The 17,985-nt window shown below is 35.2% G+C and overlaps 2 protein-coding genes across 8 annotated transcripts in view; both read right to left on the bottom strand.

Annotated features, from left to right (window-relative positions):
* Positions 1-17,985, bottom strand: part of Pym (Partner of Y14 and Mago) — a 442,733-nt gene that overhangs the window by 369,329 nt on the left and 55,419 nt on the right. The window lies entirely within an intron of this gene.
* Positions 1-17,985, bottom strand: part of tay (tay bridge) — a 56,005-nt gene that overhangs the window by 22,899 nt on the left and 15,121 nt on the right. For 6 of the 7 annotated variants that reach the window (XM_064357669.1, XM_015982405.2, XM_008203448.3 and 3 more), the window contains exons 3-5: positions 16,724-16,843; positions 16,629-16,664; positions 16,457-16,483 (exon numbers count right to left, since the gene is read on the bottom strand). In XM_064357669.1, the coding sequence (XP_064213739.1) occupies positions 16,457-16,483; positions 16,629-16,664; positions 16,724-16,843 (183 nt within the window). The remainder of the gene's footprint in view (positions 1-16,456; positions 16,484-16,628; positions 16,665-16,723; positions 16,844-17,985) is intronic. The other variant, XM_015982406.2, reaches the window with a different exon arrangement.

The raw sequence follows: 17,985 nt of genomic DNA, 5'->3' as shown, positions 1-17,985 counted from the left end.
CAGTTTTTCATATCTCAAAGACTATCATCCTTTGTTTCGTTCCGCTGCCGGTTCGTGTTGCTTTCTTTACCGAAAACAACTAAATAAAAACTTTAAACATAAAAATGTCATAAACTTCCGCGCAAAAGAAACGAAAAATATTCGCTAAACAATTCATGAAAATTCCCAAGACGATTCATGAAAGAATGATTGCAGGATATTTCCTCATCTTTATTCCAGCGTAAAATTTTGATCTAAACAATTTCACCAAAGTCGGAAATCGATGAGAATGCCAAGACCGGAAGACCAACGGAAGCGACTAATCCTGAAACGTACCAAAGTGGTGCTCGAAGACCAACCTCCGAAAGTTTCAATCACAGCCACGGAATGTTACATTTATCGCACTAAACGTTTTTTTCAACCAATCCACAGTTTATTTTCCAACATCCGCCAAACTACTGTTATTACAAATTTACAGCTCATAAAAACCATGTTGTTTGACAGTTCAATAATGTGTATTTTTTACGTGAAGCAACATATTTGCAACCCCCGTGCGCACTATCATTCCTTCCAGCGGTCTCATGAATAAAACAGAAGGCCCGTAACCATATAGCTTAGTTTTTATGTCGTGTCGTTTACAATAATAAACCCTTCGGCTTGCGTTCTTCCTCCACACGCGAGGACAAGAAATGTTTATTTGTGCCAATTAATTTCCCGATAGCGTTTTTTTTGTTGATCGGAAATAACTGCACCGTCGCGGCCGCCGCCACCGCCGCCGCCACACAAAGACCGTGGATGGGGTAGGGGAGCAAATCAATACGAAACGGCCGTCTTTCGCTCGTGTGGCGGCAACGGGAGAATCTCTTTTGATGTTGCGGCGGAATCCCTGCGATCATGATGGATGATCGCCTGTCGGTCGCGGTTAAACAGCACCCGGATTCGATTATGACGTTAAATAATAGCTACACCATTTAAACGCCAAGTAATAACAATAAAAGTAACACACCACATTTTTAAAAATAACTGAAAAAATTGATTGATTTCCAAATTGATTTGGAGGAAATTGGTGGCCGCAAGCGCTGGCTATTTTCATAAACGCAAAAAATTATTTGCTAATCAAGAGGATATAGAGAAGAAGCGACTGTGATGCTGCTGCTGGTGCAAGAGCCAAGCGCGCAATTAAAAACGCGCCGCAATCGATAATCCACCGGAAGATGCAGCCTACACACCAGCAAAATACGGACGCCGCATCATACATATTCTTCCTGGAATAATGAATTTATAAAAAGGTTTAGAGTGGGGTATGAACATTGCAGATTCACAAGGTGTTGGCGCAGCTTGCTTACACAAAAGTGTCACTAAACAGGATTCAAGGATGTTTATACTCATCAAACAAAGCAAAAATAAATGTACAACAAATCTATTGTATGAATTACATGTTTATTTTTACTTGAGGAGGCTCTTGGTGGTTGTCATAACATGTGTTCATACTTTCATAGAAATTTCAAAAAATAGTCATCAACAACAAACAAAACGCAAGATACTTCACGGATCGGGAGATAAAATACAAGATTTATGCAAAACGTCATTGTAAATATGCATGCACAAAATGGGCACGATCTTCGCAATAACAAAGAAAAAATAATACTTAGAAAAACTGATATGACAGTAGCTTTCAAATATACCGCGTCCAAAATTTAAGTGGCACAAGTGGCACTGACAACGCTACAATGGTTTCCGGTTGAGAATTCTTGTCAACTTATCACATTAGTTGTTGGAAAATTATTTTATTACATAACTGACAAATTATCTTTACAATAAATAATTTGATCCAGATGAGTCCTTTCTCAAGTTCTGATTGTCAGAATGTCTAGCTTAACCTTTGAGAAAAAAACAATATAAGACGTTCTATTGTGATTCGAATGGTTTTGGAGCACGACGAAGAAGTCGGAGTGCTCCAATAGAATGAGTGCCACAATTAAGTGTTTAATTGTCTTTAATATACTATTTTTTCTACTTACAATTTTTTTCGTTTGTTTTTGTTAAGTTAACTTATTAAAATCTGTTCAAACTGTCTCCTCTTAATTTTGTTATTTATTCGGGCTTAATGAATAAACGACTTGACGCTGTTGACGGATCACACACTAAATTACAGTGACGACTTCCAGCCCAATGAACAATTTGTGAAACCGAAGTAGAAAAAATATAAATATAAATATAAAAAATATAAATTAATATGTCATTTGCCGTTTCTATTGTAACCAACTGTATAAAACTTGAAGTTCGATTTAACAAAACTGAAGAAACCAGAGAAAATTTTGAAGACATCATGGGAAAAAATTAATTAAAATAGGGGGAATCTCGTGGAAATCAGGGAAAATCAAAGGAAATCATGAATAAATTAAAGGAAATCTGGTGTACAAAATTTGGGGTGCGGTTTATCCCTCTGCCTGCTGTTTCTTTTTATTACATATAGTTCCATGTATTTGACAAATTTAGATACTAAAAATATCCTATTATATACCGTCATATATGTTTGGGTATTTTAGAACAGATGCAACGGCTGGAGAAAATATTTGCTCTGTGTAAATACGCCGCAATTTTTTCAAAATTCGATGGATAGGAATGCTTTTTAGTCAAAATTAAATTTTTTCGTAAATCGTAAACGTTTCTGAAGGTACCATGTCACGTAAAAAAAAATATTACTAGTGTTTTGTACTAAATGTCAATGGTCAAAACTGAAGAATAATTTAAATTCGGAAGAAACGTATAAGAAAAATTATATTTTAAACAATTCCATTACCAATACTTTTAAAAAGTGGTGTGTTGCTTCGTTGACTATCCCAACAGTTCTTATAACAATAAAATAAGCCACAATACTCATTGATAGCCTGCAGAAGTCTTTGGTTATTTAACTGTCCTTGAAAATGATAACTAACGTGTATTATGTACTTGGTAGATAAATCTTGGATAACAAAATAAAGTAAGTGATTTGCAATTTTTGAATCACTTTGTGTTTCCTTTATAATGTAAGCCAAGTATGTTATCCGCAAATATAGAAAAGTAATTAGAGCCTCTTCTACTGCCATGTCGTCTATTACTATTAGCAAACATAAATAATTTTCTGTAAAAATTAAAATCGATGAACATTGTTTTCTTGAATTCTCGATGATATAAACGAATGCTTATTTGGCAATTATTTTAATTTATACCGCACACATTTTGAAATCTGATTTTCTTATTCAAACAGCATAAAAAATATTATTCCGAAAAAACCACTACACAAAACACTATAGCATTTTACTATAGTTTGCGATTACATTTCATCTCATCGCTCACTTCCACTTTATTTTTGTAGGCACGGTCTACATGTATTTTTAGAAGAATAGGTACCTTTTCATTAAAAAGTTTTTCTCCTGTTATAACTTTTATTTTTCTATCTTTGGAAATAAAGTTGTCATTTTCCCATTTCCAACCCAAATGGAGCTTCAAAACAGCTCGAATTGCATTCAGGTTGCGTTTATTGATAAAATGTCAAATATGACAATGTTTGACAACAATATTATTGGAAAGAAAACGAAATGTCACGAACAATTATCAGAAATTTGCCAAGCCAAATTTTCTAAAAAGTGAAATATTTTATTTCGATTTCTACCTATCGCGCCATCTATAAAAATAAAAAGTAACTAATTATTTCTCAAGCAACTAATTAGTTCCAATTATGAAAACTGAAAGCCTGGGTCGCCCCTTCAAAACAAAATAACTCAGATTGTATAATTTAATTATTCAACACGTAGATAATGATGAAGGTGAAATTTGCAAAGACGAACTCAATGCGCATTTTTTAATCATAAAGAGTGAATTCTGAAATGTTATGAACCTCGTCTTTTGGCTCGAGCCCTCGCCTCGGTCCGAATCGAACCCCTGGAGGCCCGGTCCTTCGCTAATTAAGCGTTAATTACCCGCCAGCTGCTCGTTTTAGATACGGATCTCTCATTATAATCGTCGATAAAAGACACTTTCACCTCGTTATAACGGTGTATAACAGGTGTAAAATTCGACATACTCGTACACCGCACGCACACATCACAAACACAGATCCAAGGTGAAAAGCGTCATCAAAGGCGATTTTATGACCGTCTTGTAATTTATGTGATCGTTAATTAAACCTTTTAAAATGTTTACATTTACAAGCATTGAGGCCGTTTCGGCATACCTGTACTGGTATGTCGTCAGAGGGTGAAGTTAGAGGTGTGTCGACTGTCTCCTGATGACCCTCTTTCTCCTTGCTCTCGGTCGTTTCTTTGACCACATCGTCCTGATGCTCTTCCTCCTCCTGGAGCCTCACTATGATAGCTATGGCGGCGGGTTGGAGGACCTCACCGGCCCATAAGCAACACTCGATTTAAATCAACGCGATAGAGTTTTTTTATTCTCTGAAATGGTTCCGTTGCGTTCAAAATCAAAACTCATCAAGACTTATGGGTCATTCCAATAAATATTTAATTCACATTATGCGAACAGCTACGTCAAGTATACGGAGGATTATAACTAACATTTTCATAAAAAACATGAGGAAAAGAAATATTTAAAATTTAAAAAAAGATACAAAAAAATGTTTTTTAGAAAATTAATTTCCCTTAAAAAAGTCTGTGAGACAAACATATCTCTGTCGTAGACGGTTTAGGCCCCAAAGACGTTCAAAGATGGAGACAAAGACGGCGGTCAAGTAATGGGGAAGGTCATTTATACCTAAACTCTAAAAGATAGGAATATGGTGTCGCAGAATTTTTATAGAAAATTTAATTCTCTGCAACTTTGTTCCTTACACTTTTTTTGTATCTTCAACCGTATTCCCAGCGTTTTGATAAATATGCGACGTGCGCAAAGAATTACCACATAGAATTATTAATTTGCTTTCCACCTTATATTTTTGCGAACGTTGCGAATACGGTTGAAGATATAAAAAAGCGTAAATATATAAGGTTGTAGAGAATTAAATTTTCTACAAAAAAGTCCGCGACACCATATTTCCATCTTCAACAGTTTAGGTATAAACTTACTTTCCAATACTTGACCACCGTCAAAATGAGGCAAATCCGTCGCTTCAGCGTCTTTTGAACTACTTTGGGGCCTAAATGGTTGAGGATAAGAATATGGTCTCGCGGACTTTTTTGTAGGAAATTTAATTCTCTACAACTTTTTTCCTTACGTTTTCCATGCATCTGTGACCGTATTCGCAGCGTTTTGAAAAATATGGGGCAGAGTGCAAATTGGTAACAGTTTCAAATTTTTTAAAACATAGTTTACGATAAAATTTTTCCATTATGTTTATGTCAGACTATTGAGAATTTAATGCTCTATGAGCCTGTATTTTTTTGTTTACTATGAGTTATCCGTGATACAAATACAATCATTTCTTCAAACTCATTGCTCTGAAAACTTGACACTAATGGAACAACAGCGCTCTCTGGCGACATTAAAGAAACTATCGAGAACGGGAACGTTTTATTTGTAAATCGATTCACATCCTAACCTTTACTTAGTCGAGTACTTTCCGACTTTCGACATGATTATACGTTTCGCGCTTAATACGACAAGAGGTGTGAAAAGTTAAAATTACGAAAAATTAATCACTATAATTACCACACAAATGGAAGTGTAAATAGGTATTTTTTATTTGTCGTGTTTTTACTTAACCAAAGTCAACCGCCGTTAAACAACTAGACAATAACATGTAAAAATAACCACTGAATAAACACATAAAAATCTAAAACGTTTTGGCTCATTCAATTGTAGTCAATTAGTGACTGATTTTTACGCTCACAATAATGAAAAAAATCAACATCTCCACAAGTGAGAAAATGACGATTTTATAGCTCAAAAGTCAACTAATTTTATATTTAATAATTAGTAACAGCTTAAGAACTGTTAATTTGCCGCCAACAAGAAGTGAAAATGATGAGGAAACGAGCAAAAAAGCTAACAAGTAAAATAAATAGCAATTAAAAAACTTAGTTTGATTGTTTCGCTGGGAAGTCCCTACAGCTATCCAAACCCAGTTTTTATCCCCAATACCTGCGTTTCTTTTATTGGAACAACCCATGTGTTTGTCAACGAAGTATGTGCTTTGGCATCACGATGGAGGCTATAGATTCACCGGAATAATTTCTCAGTCCCACGCTAATCTCGACGACACTTACGACTTAATCCCCTTATAAAAAGCCATTATTTACTCGGCTCTGTCGGTATACGAACTGTTATTTATTTAATACCGTGTACGACCGGTGTTTAACAAACCACGACATGATAGGCACGGCACGTTTTTCTTTGTGCTCGGCGAGCATTCGAGGAGATGAGTAAACATCACTGGCCATTGTGAGAAGTATTCACCTACTCGACCGTGCCCATCATTATTATGATAATAAGAACTGGTAGTGTATAGAGAGATTGTCCTCCTCGACAGGGGGCCCACGCGTCACACTCGCGACCATTTTCACGCTTTTATTATGAGAGTGACCACCAACCACCCTTTTTATTGTGAAACGAGCAACACCGTAAACATTCAATTTAACGGCAAACGGAGCATTCACGTTCGAAAATCGCGGTAATTGCCAAGTGCTCAAGATCATGGCATGCCGTAAAATTTTATTAAGCTGCGGGGTTGTTCACAAGACCCGGTAATGAGAACTTACAACACGGCGAATGTGGAATTCACAAAAACTCAAGAACAAGCTTTAGCAAAAAAAATATGCGAAAAAGATTTTTTTTGCTTACAATTTAGGTTTTCAAAAATTTATAAAAGCTTTAGAACTGGTCACCTAAACAAAGTAATTTATAACTATTCCCACAGCTTTTATAAATTTTAAAATCCTAACCTGTAAACAAAAATATTCTCCTCTGATAGAAAAACCTATTTTTTTAACCAAACCTAAAACTTTACACTCCATTTAGATTACGTAAGTATGCAAGATTTCAGTTCATTCGGACAACAGTAACCCTCTCAAAAACCCTATTTTTTTCTTTTTTAGTGCATTTTTTTCCTTTCAAGTATTTACTTATTTTAATCGTCTTTTTTCCGAGTTGCAGTTTCACTGCGTTGTAAGACCATTATTTTATTTTTATTTTTTTATAATTTTAATTGTTTTATTTTTTATTTAGAAAGAATTAGCAAAATTTTTTTGTAACAAAACGTAATGAAAATAATTAGATATTAAAAATTTCTATGATGAACAGTGCGATTTTTACACACATACCGTGACGTTACAATGTCCAACTGACCGTGTATGTTGGTATAAGATGCGGTATGTACAAATCGTATATCCCTTTTTAACCCAACCTAAAACATTAACACTCAATTTAACCCCTTTACTGGATAATTGACTACATAGAATTGCATTGTCTCGCAGATTACGTAAGTATGCAAGATTTCAGTTCATTCAAACAGGAACCCTCTCAAAAACCTTATTTTTTCTTTTTTAAGTGCATTTTTTGAATGACAGCTTTTTTTAAAAAGCAATTTTTATATACTTTATACAGCGTGCTCAAAAACTGGCGCACCAACTCAATGGTGTGTGGTAGAAAACTCGTTACATATAAAGGTAAAAATAGTAAAAAAATTCTTTGTATTAAAGTTAATGATAAATAACGGATTTTAGATAAATGATATGTGGCAACGTTGTCTAACAGTCATGATCGCAATAGAATTTGAGCAACAATAAAAATAAATTATTTTTGAAGAGGTTTCCCAGGAAATAATTCCCAGTGTTGGCACATCCACGAATTGTGATTTTTTGGATGAATTTTAATTTTTTTAAATTAAAAAAACTGTTAAAGTCTCAGAGTAAATTTAAAAATAATTATTCATCGTTTTGTTACGGAACGATTACCTCGTATGAAACATAAAAACATAAAAAAATAATATAAACTAAAGAAGTTAACACAATAAGTTTGTAGCTCCAGATTTCTTAAAATATGACTTTAGGAATTTTTTCAACATTTTTCCCGTAATCTGCTGTTGCTTTTCAATAACGTACCACTCAGTTGGTGCGCCACTTTTTGAGCACCCCTGTATTTTTTGCTTTTAAGTATTTTTCATTTTTTGAATGAAAGCTTTTTTTAAAAAGCAATTTTTACATACTTTATATTTTTTGCTTTTAAGTATTTACTTATTCTAATCGTCTTTTACTCTATGTTGCAGCTTCACTGCGTTGTAACACCATTATTTTACTGATTTACTGATTTGTGCACTTGTTTAGCACTAAGTGGTAGAAAACAGCTGTTAGCATTTGACAGCACATTCTGACCTGTGTTAAGTGTCTGTCATTCAAAATGAATTAAAAAAAATAGCAACATTTCTTTTTAACAAAACGTAATGAAAGTGATTAGATATTAATACAGTTCTATGAGTGAACAGTGAGCTTTTTACACACATAACGTGACGTTGTAATGTCCAACATACCGTATATGTTGACATAATATGCGCTATGTACGAATCGAACATTCCTTTTTAACACAACCTAAAACTTTAACACTACATTTAACCCCTTTAGGGGATAATTAACTACATAAAATTGAATTGTCACCAGATTACGTAAGTATGCAAGATTTCAGTTCGTTCGGACAACAGGAACCCTCTCAAATTTGGCTCGGAAAATATGAAACCCACGAGACAGACAACAAAGCAAGTTAAATAAAAGTTTTTAAAAATAGTGGACGTGAGCAAATCCTGTCAGATTCGCGACTTGTTAAGGTACTAAAAATTATCAAAATGCTGCCCCCCCTTTAATTTGCCAAATGTTCCACTTCAGACTTCTAAATTTGAGAGTTTATAGTCTCAACTAAACTTCACAGACGCTGTAAAACAATAAAATATCTCCACAGCCCGCCTCCAGATGATTTAAATCTGCTCTGTCGACGGATGATAATTATAAATAGCCGCATTTTATCCTGTAATAACAATCAAAATCAAATTAACTTGGTTGGAAATAACCCCGACGATAAAGCTAAAAATGTGTGTGTGCATGTGCAGTTTTATTGTTCATAATTTTGCCTTCATTTACTCCAATTATTCCACACTTTATAGCTATTGTTCTTTCCGCTTTTTCGCATAAATTTTGTTATTTATTTATGTTCCCTTTTTACGAATCGTTATCGGGCAATAATTTCGGCAACAAATTAATTTGCGCCGTCTGCGTGTTTATAAACAAATCTCCTTTTGAAAATTTACGAGTGGTCATTAAGTCGATTATTAATTATTAACAATGGCGAATTCCGCGAGTAATTGCGGCTTTTAGTTTTATTCTCCGATCGTGATTGTGGGCCAAGTTTCGTCTTAACGACGTAATTACATCGAATATAGTCATCGAGTGTTTCGAAAACTTGTACTTTCCAAAATGCTAATTCCAGTTTGGACGTATTGTGCCGGCTTTTATGATGTTTTCGTAATTTTCGCTAAACACAGGTTTATCGCAGCGAATTGTGGGGTACAAATTGACGGTTACAAACCGCACGTTGCCATTCTATAATTCAGCTTCTGTAGTCTTGGTGAAATCCGAATTATTTTGCCTTTCTTTGTGGGATTTGATTAATTTTACGACGGCCGGCCGGGGAAGTACGTGATCACGTACCAACCACCAAAATGAAAAATTTACCAGACAATCGACCGTGTCGCGTATAAATCATACACGAACGTCGTCCCGAATTAAGTAATTGACAGTGTTGAAATGGATGTTGGTTGGCGGTCTGTCAATTTAACAATACTGATGTCTCGTTTATTATCGATATGTGCCACCAAAGTTTGCTGAAATCAATGAGCGATAGCTATTGACAGGTGCAATTACCAGGAATGACAGTAACACGTTAAAAATGATGGATTGTGAACGACCGAAAATGAGCGAAAAAAACACTGACTAGTTATAAAATTAGACTGTGATTTATTATGTAAGAACTGTGAAAAAAAACTTGTATTTTGGTATGTGGCGCTGTGAAAATGAAAGTCGAACAAATTGTACTATCACTAGGAAAAAACAACAACATTTATCAAATCTGGTGGAAAAACGACTCGACAAGATAATATGTAAATATGTAACAGATTTGTTAACATGTTAATCCGACAACTGGTGACAGCTGATGCTCATTACGAGCTGACTTCTGGTTTTAGTTCAAACAAATCCTTTTTTCAACAATCAAAAATCAATCCAAATATTTTTTTTAAAGAATGATCCTCATCACTGAAAACTGTAGGGTAATAGATGCCGTTTAAATCGCTGTTATCGTTTGAGCAAACTTGAGATAGTCTCTCGAAAGTTGACGTACTGCCATCTCGAGTATTTCAAACGTCAACTAATCAAAGCAAAGATCTTGAGTATAATAGCAAAGTCGGTGATTGATTCTTCCCGTGACAGATCAATTTAGATTAATGAAGTCAAAGCATCTATAATAGAATGGAATTGACATTTGCTGGAAGAAAACACGATGTTCAAAAAAACTGAAATTAACTACCAATTAAATCCCGACAAATATATTACCGCCTAATGATCGCATATGATTAATTATAATTTCTTCATACTAGAATTAAATGTAAAATAAACATGCAAATGGAATCTGATAATAATATATATTTATGTTGGGTTGATAAATATTCATGGGTTTTTCTAGTCAACAAACATCCAATAAATTTTACGGAAAACGGCGCTGCTGAATAATAATTAGAGCCGGATGCATAAAACTTAAATAGATAATGGGGCAGCAAAAACCCGTCCCCGGCTAAAATATGCAGTATACACTTATTTACGAGCAACGTTAGAAATAGCTTATGACATATCGCGTGTTCCCTTGTAAAACAACACGACAAGAGCAAAAAGATCCGGGCATCCCGCCAAAAAAATCAACGTCATCACGCCCCACCCCAAATTCACAATTTTCCAAACGGGGCTTTTATTGCACACATTCAAATCCGGCCGATTTATAGCCTCCACCGTAAAGTAGCCATAACACTATCGACATTTACGATCTATTAAATTATTTCCGTACCACTAAACCCCCTTATAACGTCCACCACACACACGCACAAAACACCCGGAAAAATCCTAGTCGGAGTCACCACCGCAAAAAGCAGGATTCCAGGCCGCGTTTGGGTCTTTTTTGGGACTTGATGGGAGAGAGAGCGAATTGGGTCGTCGTGCAGCAGGAACGCGGTACTCTCTGCAGGAGATTTCACCTCACACTGAGCGAGAACCATGTCGGACTGGGTTGGAAAGCGGCGGCGCTTGCGCTCACAATTTTCACCCGGACGAGAAGACATCCATTACCATTTTTCAGGAAACACAATTCAAGGGAAAAAATCGAATCGGGACGTTCCTGACAGGAAAAATCGGCCATAAATAAAACCAACGCCGTTTTAACAAAGGAACAAGGCCACTCGCGTGTTTGGGTTTTTTTCAGAATTGAGCTTTCAGGTCAGTGGCTGAAAAAACCAAAGCTCCATGTTTATCCTGCTTTACGTGGAATTCCAACGAGGACCTCCCATCCGACAATAATTGGCTCGCTTCCGGAACGGATTCCGACTTGGAGGTCGACGATGTTAGAACCACCTCTTCCGTTCCATCTACATTATTTTGCAATAGCTTTCCGATTAAATTACGCGAAAGCTCTCAAATCAATTGGTAAATGATTAAAGTGACAAAAATAACTCAACCGGTTACCATATTCATTGTCAAAAATTAACACACGACAAACACATTTTTTTTAATATACGAAGTTCTAAAAGTTCGAATTAACATCAACTAGCGTCTATGAACGAGGAAAGCAAATGTTGCAAAACCTCTTAAAATAGCTTATTTGACACAATAAAACACTATTTCATCACTGTCATTTAACAGATTTTCAACACTCAAATTGAAAATTTATTATCAAATCAAACACACACAATAAATTGCAAACAAGAGAAAAAGTCAGACAAACTAACTATTGACTTCATTCTCATCAGTGCGAATTCTGACATTTTCCATTTTGTAATACAAATTTGACTATTAAATTTTTTAAATTTTGCGCTTCTAATAAGAACACAAAAGAGTTTTTTTGTTGTGAATTTAAAATGGGAGAGGATAATCATTTAAATTGAAGTAATTCATTGGGTTCTAAAATTTACATACATTGCCTTGTAGGCGTAACATAAAATATTGTTGACAGCTGACGTACTACAACTGTTGAATAATTTTTAAAGTATTTTTATAGTTTCTAGTAGTTTAGAAAATGAAAATTGGTAAGTAAATTAATTAGTAATATTACTTTTTTACTGTCCCGTCCGTTATTGCAAACATACATATAAAAGTTGTTCTTATTTCTTACGTTGTGAAACAAGTCCAGAATTTTTAATTTCCATTGTCTAATTTTGATATTGTTAAAGTCTTTAATAAATAAACCCAGTATGAATAATTTTTTGGGAGTAATTTTCATACACAAGATTTGTTGTCCCGTCCGTCATGTGAATATTAAAAGAAAAATTAATCAGACGTTGTTACACATTGCCTTGTTCTTCGGTTTCGCGTTTTCCACCTTTTATTTTAAAAATAGTTGTTGGAATTAGAGTTTTTCAAATTAACAATTTTTTAACGATTGTTCAACAATAAAAATGTGAGGTCTTTTTTGTGTCCCGTCCGTCATCAATTTGTATTTCTTTTTTCTGGTCGTATTTTAAATTTTACAAATGTGGTCTCAACCGTCGGTTGTAAAAATTGTGATTGGTAATAAGTCCCTATAAAGTCCCTACTGTTCATAAAAATTGAATATAAAATCTAAAAATTTGTACAAAGTCTTCATTTTTTAAAATTCAGTATTCAGTGGCAAACATTTATTAGTTCTAATATTACACTTTGTATAAGTTTGGAGATGGCATTTTGTCAGTTATTTCATTTCCATTCGCCCTCTACTTTAATTTTTGATTTCCAATTATCTGACGATTAAAAAGTGGCATAGTTATCATTTTCAATCGTTTTAATAAATAATAATCAATGGAAATGCTATTAACTATAATGTACTAACAAACCTTCCTAAATACCATTTTTTTCAATTTTATCGTTAAAAAAAATGAAATAGGACTTTATTGTATTTTATAAGACTTATTAACGCACTTAATCCTTTAAAGCACTCCGCGCGGACTCGTCGTGCCCTAAACTCTTTCGTGTGACAATTAAATAAAGCTCGTATAATAAAATACTCCTTTTTTATTTAGGAGTAAGCAAAAATTAGCCCTGTCTAGACATTTAGAAATCTAATCTCGCGAATTATGAAGCATAACTGAAAACAATAAAAATCTGTTATTTTTCCAAAATTTAAAATGGATTTTTTAACCTATTCTGTGACAATTTTGGTAGAAACCGCGCGATGACTTGCGTTTGTTCAGTCAAGTGTGAAATCAAATGAAAAAGCTTAACATTATTATTAACTCATTTCTCAAATCGTTTTTTTTTGCTTTAGTTCTACACAATAATTAGTGAATAGAGTGTGCCGATTTGCCGTAATCTTTAAAGTGACAGTTGAAAAACAACCATAAATTGGCAATATTTTATACGTGGTAATCTGAAAAAGCAACAAGCGTGACAACGCAATAACTGAAGATAATTGCATTAAATTAAATTTGACAATGAATGATTCACAGATCATTAACAAAATGATTATACCGATTCAATTGACATATTATTATCGATATCTCCTCGTTTTAATTCAATCCGACACGAAAATCCACTCACAAAATATATAAATCGGCACATCTGGCTTATAAATGACAAGTCGATTGACAGTGGTCGATTTAGTCAGTGGCGTAAACGCTTCGTTTTTCCACTAATAATTTATTCTCATTGTGACGACTACCGCGCGCACTCATCGGCTGCACGTTTACACGAATGAAAATAAATAGATAAATAAAAGCGACCATTGTATGCAAATAATGGTCTTTTGTTGTAACAAATTATGTAACATGGCCATTAGGCTTGGTACACTCGACTCCCAACTAGATGAACAACATCGATAAGGTGTCCCTCTGGTGTGGGCGTATTTAATTCGTCTTGTTGCGACTATAGAAGCCTCCCTTAAATATTTAAAAGCCCTCTTTAATATGCAAACGAAGTCCGAAGCCCTAGCTATCTCTGCCCACTCATCAATTTTCAATTAGGCCAGCCCTTTGTGTACCACCAGCAGCGTTATAAATATTTTTCGCGGCGCTTTTCACAAATTCCGGGAGTTTGCGAGCTTTTTTACGACAATCCGGCCTAAACGCCGGATTTATACGCCGACCGTCGTAAATATAATACGCACAGAGGTAATGAACGACGCTCGTTATGCGTCTTTACGGCCCAGGGACTTATTCAATAAATGACCGCGGGCTAGTCGTAAACCCCTTAATAAACTTTATCTCGAGAAAAAAATACGCTACATACGTGCATGCGTTCCGTCGTGACCGAAAAGAAAGGGCAATTAGCCGTCCATTGACGTATGAATGGAGTCGTAAAATCCACGGGAATCTGAAATAAATTAACGAGGGAGGAAAAACGCGATTTCTCGACTCGTTCTTGAGCATTTCTCGTTTTGCATAATGGGGATTGAGCGTGTTCCATTCGCGAACACGCCAGAAAACATTCACTTAAATGTATAATTCAGGCGTATTAATGCAAATCGGGAGCCCCCTCAAGACTATTTTGCATATCGATGCGGCAAGGGCGGATTTTAATGCCAGGAGACAGACAGAGAGAAAAAATTTAATCACGACCATAAAAACGAATTCAAAAAAATGAAAACATTTAAGAGAATTACGTCATGTAATCCCCGGCGTTCCCTATTTCAGCAAACTTAAAAAATGTGACACAGGATGTGCGTTAAAAATAAATTTCTTCCGTTCTGGCGGTGTTTATTTAAAGTGCCACTCGGCGCTGAAAAAATGATCACACAGAAAGACAAATAGACAAATTAGCGTTACAAAACGTGGGAGAGAGGTACACAATCTGAACAATGTACGGAATCTATTTATGCCAAGTGTTTGCGTAACAGATAATAATTTATCAGATGCTAATAACGACAAATATCCGTTTATCACATGTTAATAAAACGTTGGCATTTATCTACACGTATAATTAACACTTTCACAAATATTTATGATAATTAATACGCGCCGAACGTTTAGCGCGGTCGTGTGAATTTTCAGAGAACGAAGAACAAAAAACGAAATGCGGCACAGATAAGCAAAATTTATTTCGACACTCGACCGGTTTTTTCTCAAATTCAATAGAAATTCCAACAAAATGCAAGCGATTAAGTAACAGTTTGAATCATCATCACAAAGCAGCTTTCCAATATGTTACTTAACCGCAAACACATGTTTCAGGGGAATAAAAGCGGTCAGACAGCCAATCAAAGCGAACATTAAAATAATAACAGCGTGTAACACAAATTGAAATCACTCAAAAATCAATAGTTAATAAAACCGCTTATTTAACCAAACATGCAAATAATTGGAAACAGGCAAAGACTCCGAAAAATTTATCACAGCCGCAAATTTGTTTCCCTTATAAGTCGACGCTCGCAAAAATAACTTCGAACCATAAACAGACGATAAAACCGATGTAATGACAAGTTTTAATCTTTATTAGACTGCTTCTCCAAGACACACATAAAAAGGAATAAAAATGGAGAATGCCATCGGCGACGCTTTTACGACGTGCCCGCCACTGATTTGAGGAAACGATTATCATAAAAATCATCACGAATTTGTTTAAAACAGCCGCATGTGTAAAAATCCGTCGGTGGGCCGCTCGCCACCCTCGCAGCCCCTGCGAGCCCTGCTTTCGTTTCGTTTTTATGGTCGCTGTCGTCCTGAAAATTCAAGACGCGCCCTCCGATCAGTGTTGTTCGTGTAGTCGTTTAGGGTCGTCCTCGAAACGACTCTCCCTCACATCCTCATTTCACATCCTTCTCGCGTCGTAAAAGTAAATTTCCAGCCACGTTTTCGTACCAATAAAATTTATTGGAATTACGTGGATATCGACTGAGCTGAACGTTTTAATGCCTTTCTTTTTTTCCCTTCGTGTCTCTTCATCCTCTCTCTGCTGCGGTCGTCGTCTCCTCAGCAAAATCCACCACACATTGTAACGAATTCGATTATACGACTCCGGGCGGCCATTCCGGACGCGACCGGACTCCGAAAATACAACGACCAATGCGGAATTCGTAATTCGCACTTGCACCGGAATCGAAAAAATTACAGGCCAACTTATCGGCGACGTGTTCACAACAACAACGAAAAAATTCATAAATATTTCAGACAGACTAGCGTACGCCGACTATAAATCAATAGATTTATTTATATGCCCGAGAGAGTTTTCCTAGCCGAGCCGGCGAAACGCTCAACTACCACTTTGTCATTTTTTCTATCTTTTTTTCGGTAAAACAAATTGAACATTACTCTGGAGGGAAAAAGACTCACCTTATCGTCTTCGCCTTCGCTATCACACTGCAAAAACAGAAAAAGAAATCCATTAGTATAACAACCGGGCAAAGGGTATACAAAGATGCGTCAGAAACGAAACAAAAAGTCAATCGGTTCTTTTCGTTTCAGTCGAGAGAAAAAACCACCACCACTTAGCAAAAATACTTACGATATATCCTTTTCCTGAACTGCATCGACTGCTGGCCTGTTGGAAAAAGAAAAAAATCGTTAAACTAGGAATTTGATCACTTTGTGAAAACCTACGTCACTGAGACGGTCCCTAGAACTGTCCGCATCACGTGGCGCCACTGAAGAACCCGTCAAACGTTCAGATGCCCGTCCACTGTCGTCGCTTGTGGCCGGGTCTTGGGTCAAAGACAACCCCTGGAAAAAAAGCTATTTGTATACCAAAGAGGGAAACACATTCTTTCCCCAAGAAGAATTAATGTCCGACGCGAAGCGGAAGAGGAAAAAAAGACGCTTTTCTCCAGTGCTATACAGGCTGTTCAAAGTTTTATATCCGAGGCAAAAATATAGTATACTAAACTACTATAAAATATAAGTAGATATTGAAGACTTTAAAACACGCGCGATTTTTCGAGCACTACGGCGTAGCCGGAGTGCACGAAATAGAGCAAGTGTTCTAAAGACCAGTTTTCATGAATACTTTTTTATTAAAATCATAAATACAGATATTAATATTACAAAAATTGGAAATAATGTAATGTGAGATCAGTATACCTTTCGTTGTCATGATATTGATTGTCATTATAATAAAAAATCATCAAAAAGTTGCCATTTATCTTTACGTTTCTTGGGTTATTGATGTTGCTATGGACACTTTAAAAAACGCGCGTTTTTTTAAGTTAGATTTAAACACGCTGATGTGTGCTTTAAATAATAAATTACCAATAAAAAATATTTTGAGTCAAGCAAAAAAAATACATGAATACTCTAAAGTCTAAACAGTAGGAAATTAATTACGCTACTATATGATACTTTGTTTTTGTTCAAAATTTTTAAAGTATTGCTGTAAGACATTTTTTAAAGTTATTTTCGCATTTTCAATTTGGTAAAATTCATCCTCTAATTTTTAGAGCAGTAATTGCTAAAATAGAAGTATGTAAAAGTTGATAGCTTTTGAGTACTAATTAATATTTTAATATAAGAGATCTTAAAGCTCTAATAATTTATAATAGGCTTTGTGATATTTGGTGATGAGGTCGGAAATCCTTGACAATCGACCGCTTTAACACAGAAAGGTTGTAATCATCATTGCGAAGCTTTTTCTATTGTTAAAAAATTCTGACCTGATCACCAATTACTACAAAGCCTGCCATAAATTATTGGAGCTTTTAATTCTTCAGTATTAAACGCTAATTACTCAAAAGTTATCAACTTTCGCATAATTTAATTTTAACAATTAAAATATTAAAATTAAAGAAATTTTACCACATATCATCCGCCAATAACTTGTCTCACAGCAAAACCTTAAAAATTTCAAACAATACCAAAGTAGCAAATGA

The sequence above is a fragment of the Tribolium castaneum genome, chromosome 6, assembly GCF_031307605.1.
Source record: "Tribolium castaneum strain GA2 chromosome 6, icTriCast1.1, whole genome shotgun sequence".
Lineage (NCBI taxonomy): Eukaryota > Metazoa > Arthropoda > Insecta > Coleoptera > Tenebrionidae > Tribolium > Tribolium castaneum.
This window is presented reverse-complemented; position numbering and strand designations above follow the sequence as displayed.